Source organism: Larus michahellis, chromosome 2 (assembly GCF_964199755.1).
Source record: "Larus michahellis chromosome 2, bLarMic1.1, whole genome shotgun sequence".
Lineage (NCBI taxonomy): Eukaryota > Metazoa > Chordata > Aves > Charadriiformes > Laridae > Larus > Larus michahellis.
Genome location: NC_133897.1, coordinates 153,833,094 through 153,841,314, shown reverse-complemented (window position 1 = coordinate 153,841,314; position 8,221 = coordinate 153,833,094). Strand labels below are relative to the sequence as shown.

Here is an 8,221-nt window from a genome sequence, read left to right as displayed (position 1 = left end):
CTTTGCATGCTGCTTCCATCTCTTGTGGTGAGAGGTTGTTCTGTTACAGAATGTGGAATTGACCTAAAAGAGCGTAAGTATCTCATTTATCTGTATTGTTTGAGTACAAAAGTTAACTCTTCGCATTGCAAAGTGCCCGGATGCCCTCAAGAAGTCCCTTACAGCATAAATTACTCTGTAAACTCCATGTGAGCTGATATGTCTGTTGTTCACTTACTACACAATAGAATAAATTATTAGGACAATAACCTGCAAATGTTGAGATGCAATAATAAGCAGTACTACCTTATAAAAATAAGTTTTAATATTAACAACTCGATTTCACATGAGTGCATATTAATCTTTCTTTTTGCAAGTCCAAACAGTGTTCAAGTCCTGCACCGTTTACAAAGATGGGTTTATTCTTCTTCACTCTTCTGCACTGACTGCACGGCTTCTCCTTTAACCCTATTTCGCTTTCTTTTTCTTCTTTTCTTCTTTTCAGCAGAAGGCTCCTGACCCTCCTGTGTTTTCTTTTTTTTCTTCTTCAGACAGCTGAGAGGATTGGGGCCACCTGCCCTTTTACGTTTTCTTCTCTTTTCACCTTCTTGCTTTGCTAGTCCTTCTCTTTCTTTAAGCTGCACGATGCTTTGTTTTTGGTGCTCTGGAACAAGCTCATTCATCTGCAACTTTTGAACAAATGCCAAAGATTTAGGAGAAGGTTTGTCTAGCACCATAGTGTTCTGAATAATAAAGAGGAGAGGAACGCCAGCCTTCTTTTTCACTTTGTTTGCTAAATCCTGGTCCTGTAAAATTAAATACTTTAGTCAATATTTTGGGATTAAATGATATTTGCAATTCAAATGAACCTACTTTTAATACAAAACTATGAAGATAAATTGCATTATGAAAAAGATAAGAAACTTAATCTAGCAGATATACGTGGCAGTGCCTTTCAGAGCAATTTAAATTTCAATTTCTCTCCTTCTGATTAGCTGTACTTCTGATGGAAAATTTATTAACATTTCCTTTTTTCATGCATGTATAAGCATACATTCCTTTTTTGAGGAAAAATTACCAGTTCATTGGTATGCAGTCCACCACTTCACAAGAAGTAACATAATTTCTTCTATAACAAGCCATTTTAAACCCCTTATATCTTACGTAAGTATATAGAATTGTACTGTAAACCATTTCATATATATTGTATATTATTTATACAGAGTCCCAATAACAGACCTAAGAAAAAACCCGCCTTTCTTAGTTGTACACAAGTTCTACCTTTATTATTTAGTTAAAGCTTCCAAACTTTCTTAAAATTGAAGTTATATGGTTGTTCAACACTTAATTTCACTTTTGAGACTACTGTGCAAAAGAGTTCAGGGCAGGGGTGCACACACAAGCAATAAGCAAATTAACATTCATCGGTTGTTTTCTTACACATCAATAGGTAGTCAGAAGTCATCAGAAAGTCACACTTTCTGCTAAACTAAGCAATATCCTTCTAGGGTAAAAAAATCTAGTTGTTCAAGTAAGAAAAGATTCCCTACTTCATAATTAGCAAATACATTTAAGAGCTAGTAAGGCTTTACAAGATTAATTCCAATAAGCTATTTAAAAATATCATAATCGAGGTTTCTGTAGGTTTCCTTATCCTTAGGTATCAAAGGATCACTTCAAATGAAATAGAGTTATGTTTCCCACAAGCATTTACCTGTGTAGCGATAAAGAAGTGATGAGGGTTGCCTTCTTCAATCATGGAAAGCAAACAGACCGAACCACTCACAGGATCCTTGTGGTGAGAACAATTTCGAACCTCAAATCTTTGGGCAATTAATTTTGCTCCACACAGTGCTTTCCCCAGTGATTCCAGTTCTTTTAGAACACATCTGAAAAACAAAACCAACAGTGATTTCTAAATGTGAAAATAACTACACATTTTTTACAACAGCAAAACGTTGACGTGAGTTAATTAGGAACGAGTGACGCCCTGTTGTTCAGGGTCTATGATTTCTAAGTGGCAGCCAGTAACCTGAAAGCAGTAGCCCATCTGAAGACAACAGCAAGATTTCCTCGGTTCCAAACAAGATTAACCAGTAACAATATTAAGTTATATTAAAAATATTTCCTATCAGTGACAATGCTAAGTCCTTACATTTATGTTCGGCTATCACCTAGCAAATGAACTACTACTTAACAAATAAAATTACTTGAATTAGCACAAACTGATTAATGACTGCCTGCAAGTTAAACTCTGTATTAGCGTCCATCACCTTGCTTCAAACTTGTTATTAGATTCCAACTCACTCAAGCAAAAGAAGAAAAAACACTGTCCATATGATTAAAAATCTCGAAGTTCCAAATCTACAATGTTCCAACTAGACAAAATGCAAACGTAAAATCCTCCTCTTAGAGCAGCACTCAGAGCAGACGTTCACACACGACAGTGTAGCAGTCTATGAGGATACTAGCTTGGACACTCAGGAATGAACAGGAGATGAAACCTAACTTACTCCGGCCACTGAGTCTTCCTATTAAACGTGGACAGTGGCAGGAACGTATGGCCTTGAAACGCAGCTTCAAGGATATGGTGGCAACTATTTTTCTTTCCAGAGAAGAAAGTTTAGCCTTTGAGGCCAGTCTTTGTGGAGACCTGAGACTGTTCTTTCTGCAAAGACCCTCACAGTGAGCCAGCTCATTTCCTCAGGGAAGCTCTGGTCATGCCACTGAGGTGCTGCCTCACCAACTTAGCATTCTGACAGCAGAGAAAACGAGTCCATTCAGCCAGCCTAAGTGAAAACTGGTCAAAAAGACCATCAGATATTGCTGAAAGAAGTAAACAAGAAGTGACATTTAGACATGACTGGAATACATTTTGAATCAAAGTGATTCCCAAACCTTTCACAGCTAAGGTCATGACTCGATACTTTCTACTGTTTAGGAGTACGGGCCATTCTGTATGCTTTGCAAGATGGCTCACTGTTTAACTTCTGTATCCTAGGGCATGCGTCTTACTGATATTTTCAGTGCTTGCCTCCATGATGGGCAGTTAGCTATTCTGTCATTGCAGAAATCCAAGTGAGGGACAGGGAGGTGATTCTGCCCCTCCACTCTCGTGAGACCCCACCTGGAGTACTGCGTCCAGCTCTGGGGCCCCCAACACAGGAAGGACATGGACCTGTTGGAGCAAGTCCAGAGGAGGCCACAAAAATGATCGGAGGGCTGGAGCACTCTCCTATGAAGACAGGCTGAGAGAGTTGGGGTTGTTTAGCCTGAAAAAGAGAAGGCTCCAGGTAGACCTTATAGTGGCTGTTCAGTACCTAAAGGGGGCCTACAGGAAAGACGATGAGGGACTCTTTATCAGGGAGTGTAGTGACAGGATGAGGGGTAATGGTTTTAAACTGAGAGGAGATTTAGATTAGATATTAGGAAGAAATTCTTTACTGTGAGGGTGGTAAGACACTGGAACAGGTTGCCCAGGGAGGTTATGGATGCCCCATCTCTGGAGGTGCTCAAGGCCAGGCTGGATGGGGCGTTGAGCAGCCTGGTCTAGTGGGAGGTGTCCCTGCCCATGGCAGGGGGGTTGGAACGAGATGATCTCTTGAGGTCCCTTCCAACCCGAACCATTCTATGATTCCATGCTTCTGTGATCCCTGCTCTCCCTTGAGAACACCTATTTTGGAAACAACCCCTTGCTAGCAGCTTGAAACGCCAGACAAGCAGCAACTCCCCCCCTGCCCAGGAGACCCGACCATGCCTCTGCCCTCGCTCCGCGGGGGAGCGGCCCACCCTGACCCCGACCCCGACCCGCCCCCCACCGGGGCCACCCCTCGCCCCGCCTCAGCCCTCAGCTACCGCCACCGTCCGCACGGCAGCCGGTGTCTGACAGACGCTCCTGCCTTTCCACAAGCCAACTACAGCCCACAGACACACCTCCCCACCGCCGGCCAGGGCTGAGGGGAGATGGCGGGACGGACGGCGGCCATCACACGCCACCGGCTCCCCTGCGCATGCGCACGGCGCCCCGCGACCTCCAGCCCCGCCGTGGTCTCCGTCCCCCGTCCCCGGGCCTGCCCGGCGGCCCACCCTCCCGGCCTTACCGCGTGGTGCAGAGTTGGGTGGCGCCGCCCAGGTAACCGGGCAGCTGCTCCCGGATCTGGATCTTGTTGCGGAGCGCGGCCTGGCAGAAGGTGCCGTCCAGCAGCACCTGGAAGGGCTCTCGGATGTGGAAGTTGTGCTTGTAGAAGCCCATGTTCTTCTTGGCGTGCTTCTGCCGCTTCAGCTTCATGGCGGCTCCCCCGGAAGCTGCGCCGGGCCCGGCCGCCGCGGCAGAGCGGGGCGGGGCGAGGCCTGGGCGGCCTCCCGCCCTTCCCGGGGCCTGAGGGAGCCGGGGCTGGGGCGGGCTCGGCCGGTGGCCGGGCGGGGGTCTCCCCTCCGCCGCCGGTGCGTGCGGTGGGTGCGGGAGCGGCCCGCGGTCCTGCCCGCCGTGCGAGGGGCTGCAGGGCGGCCCGGCCACCGTCAGGGCTCGGCACCGGTCACCTGAGGAGTGGGAGGGGGTCGGTCTGTTCTCCCAAGTAACAGGCGACAGGACAAGGGGAAACGGCCTCAGCTTGCGCCAGGGGAGGTTCAGGATGGATATTAGGGAAAATTTCTTTACTGAAAGGGTTGTCAAGCACTGGAACAGGCTGCCCAGGGAAGTGGTGGAATCGCCATCCCTGGAGGTTTTTAAAAGACATGTAGATGTGGCACTTGGGGACAGGGTTTAGTGGTGGACTTGGCAGTGTCAGATTAATGGTTGGACTTGATGATTTTAAAGGTCTTTTTCCAACCAAAACTATTCTATGATTACCCTGTGTTTTGCAGTGCTGCGCTAGCTCTTGCCATTTGCTAAGGTCAGAAAGACACTCAATTTTCTTTTTTCTAATTCACTATAATGATTAAATTACAATTACCATCCCAGAGACTGTAGTTTAATCACGCATCGGCGTACTTTCCTTAGGAAGGGCTTATTCAGTGCCTGCTTATATTGTTTGCCTGTGTTGGCTACATCAGTGTAACCTCTATGTGCACAAAATTGAAGTTGAAAAGCATATATTCTACATTTTAATACTACTACTTTTTTTTTCCATGACAAATAGAAAATTTAATTTTGCTGAAGCCTGGGGAAATGGCTGTCATTCAGAAGGCTAAATTGCACAAACTCTTCCCTGTCCAACGGGAAACATGAGCACACCAGGCATCTGGCAGTTAAGAAACTGAACCGAATGCCTGCATTTTAGGCAGGCAAGGGGATGTGATATTTTAACACCATCAAAATGATAATTAGAGACATCTGTCTTGCTGTGCAGGTACAGTGACACACATCGTTCTGCCAGGAACAATTGTATTGCAGGTGAAATTCACAGCTACCTGCCAGTTAGCTCATTGTAATCAGTCATACAGCTCTAAGGTGATTTAAGCAAATACCCACCTGTCATATTGGTCTTTTTGATACCAAATAGACATGGGAAACATCTGCTTCCAAGCAGGTTAGATAGTGTTAAGAGAAACTGAATAATAATGCATTTAATTACTGTCCTAGAAATTGAAATGTTTAAATGGGAAGATGTTTTAAAGTGCTACAGGATAAACTGGGGGAAGAATGTGGGAAGAACAGGTGATTGAGAGTATTTTCCATGAGATATGACTGTGCTGTTGACAGTATTTTTCCGTGTCATGTTAAAAGGGTGTTAGTTTTGTGTCTATTTCAGAGCCGAGGGCTGTAAGACACCTCAGCCTGTGCCTGTCTCAGATCCTGCCCAAGGCCTTCACTGGGACAGCATCACAAAGCTGTAAAGATAAATGATTCCCTGTTTCAGAGCCCTGCTAATGGCCTTTGCTGAAACACTTCAACATGTGCCTGTTTCAGAGCCCCGCAAAGGACTTTCACCGAGACAATTAGCAAGGGTGACAAGATAAAAAGATTTATTGAAGCGACAGGTAGAACAGATTTGGGATTGCCGTTGGTAAATGCAATAGTGCTAATAGTTAGCTGCAATAGTGCTAATTTACTACAATAATGCTAGGAAAATAAATGAATAAATGAACAAGTGAACAACTGAGTAAATGAACGAATGAATAAATGAGTAAATGAATAAATGCTATCCCGGGAGTTCTTTCACCAAGAGGGGAAGGTGCGATGCTTACCAAGAAGGTGTCCCTGTCTTGGTAGAGGAAGAGGAGCACAGACTGTCCCTTCTAGGTCTCAAGTTTCTTCTTCCTCGGAGAGATCTCTCGGTGATGGTGTGTAGGCGTCTAGGTGTGTAGGTGTGAGTATGTAGATCCAGGTACCCTCTGCATTGCCCCTTGTATCCTAACCTTATCTGATCCCTTCCCTGGGGTGACATTTTAGCATGATTTGGGTGGAGAGTTGGGTGCTATAGTCATGTATGTTTAGCATGTTTCTCTTTTTGCGCATTATCATACTTAGGGGCGTCAACTTTAATATTCATTTTGCGGATGATTAAGCCAAAGGTCTCACTCCAGGCAGCGTGGCCTTCAAGATTCCGTGCTGAAGCCGTTTATTTGCTTCTTCCTTGGCTCCTGCGACTTTGAGCCAAAACAGGGCCATGCTGCTGTGGAAGGATTCCCTCCTTTGGCTGTTTTTCACACCTGGCTGTTGGCTCTCCCCCCTGCAAGGTTCTCACAGGAGACAAGGGCTCATCAGTGTTGTTAACCTCTTATCTACTAAAGTCCCACATTATCCACCCTGTGACTATGGTCACCCAAGTTGAGATTGAAATCATGCTCATAGAAAATCAATCTTGGAGGTATCTCTTACGTGTGAATCCCCTTCCTCCTCACCTGACACTACATGCAGTTAGTGAATGAACACTTGGCTTACCATGGATTTGACATGAGCTAACAACACGCAGAGCACAGTAAACATGATATTTACTACTAATACAGATTGCAATAGAGAAGCAAGCCATGCTGGTAGTGAGAATCCTAATCCATGCAGAAATTTGTTTAACCATCCAACCTCCATGCTTTCTCTAAGGTCCCTACTTGCTTTTGCCACATGCTTCATGTGCTCTAATTGTTCATTAAGGTCTTGTGTTACATTTGGTATATGGATACAGCAAGTGTTTTTGGCTAAGCTCAAATAACCACACACTCCATTTTCATGTAACAATGACAAATGTGATCTCAGTCTTTTCTGTAATGGCATTTTTGATGTCACCTGTGGTTGCATGTTCAGTTCTTTCAACCTGACACGAGTTGCCTTACCCAATGCCTCAGTCTGTCTGGTGAGGTTATACAGCATCGTTTGATTCTGAAATGCCATTAATTGAGGCATGAAAATCGATTCCAGGGTCCATCTGACCACAGTTCCTGTTGTTGGGTGTTGCCAGCGGTCTTCTGGTTCCCTTTTGATCCATTCCCATAGGGTCAGAGGCTGTTTTCTCCAGAGGGGGCAAAGTGTTAGCAGTCCCATCGTGTGTTGGCGTTGCTGGGTCCCCACAAGTAAATCCGTAGTCCACGTTCCATAACTGCTAACCCACACAGCATGTCCCATAGATGGTATACTGAGTTCTGAACAAATTATATCAGAGTGGATATCATTGATAGCCAAATGAAACCAAGTGTCATTGGTTGAGGTGGTATAGTTACGACAAACACAGCCTAGTCGGAGAGCTTGAGCTATCGAGCTCAATCTCTGAATGTCAGTGTTTCGGCTGCTACAATTATAAACGCTAGTACACTTCCAATTGTAACGTTTTGGACTATCTGAGTGGGAGATATTAAAGTTTGCATATTGGATATTGACCTGTATGGGGTCGTACAGGAATCCAATAGTCCCATCCCAATCAATGCACCAGTCAGTAGTTTGCATATAATGCCAGTCACCACGTGGAGCACCCCACACCCTGGGTATAGGTGCTCCCCAGGGTACGTTGGTACATTGTTCCCCAGGAGAACAATAGATCGTCTTGACTGTTTCACCACCAGCTTTAAGTTTTATCAGTGGCTTAGTGATGCTACAATTGCCTACGGTTCCATTCCCTTAGGAGTCCACTGTAGGACATATTTCCTTCCCTCAGTGTGTCATGTTAGATCAGTACGGTTTTGTGTTTTCCACATAGGCTCCCACGTGTGGTTCAGAGCCGTGGTCAGTGTTCCCCAGGGAACTGGTGAACTGGCAGACTGGGGAAGGGGTAGGCACGCTGTGATTTGACTAACATTATGCATATGCCCAAAA

The 8,221-nt window shown here is 45.2% G+C and overlaps 1 protein-coding gene across 1 annotated transcript; it reads right to left on the bottom strand.

The window, feature by feature from the left end:
- Positions 1-282: 282 nt before the first annotated feature.
- On the bottom strand, positions 283-4,320 carry UTP23 (UTP23 small subunit processome component). Its single transcript, XM_074573663.1, has 3 exons — positions 4,080-4,320; positions 1,694-1,868; positions 283-785 (listed from the first exon to the last, which is right to left on the bottom strand). The coding sequence occupies exons 1-3, from the start codon at positions 4,265-4,267 to the stop codon at positions 399-401; spliced, it is 750 nt and encodes a 249-aa protein (XP_074429764.1). The 5' UTR covers positions 4,268-4,320; the 3' UTR covers positions 283-398.
- Positions 4,321-8,221: the final 3,901 nt, after the last annotated feature.

Bases quoted from the DNA above. Each gene is read 5' to 3' on its own strand.
- UTP23 (XM_074573663.1), bottom strand. From the start codon at position 4,267: ATGAAGCTGAAGCGGCAGAAGCACGCCAAGAAGAACATGGGCTTCTAC. The intron at 1,869-4,079 runs GTAAGGCCGGGA...TTTGTTTTTCAG, and splicing joins ACCCAACTCTGCACCACGCG to ATGTGTTCTAAAAGAACTGG. The intron at 786-1,693 runs GTAAATGCTTGT...TTAATTTTACAG, and splicing joins ACTTCTTTATCGCTACACAG to GACCAGGATTTAGCAAACAA.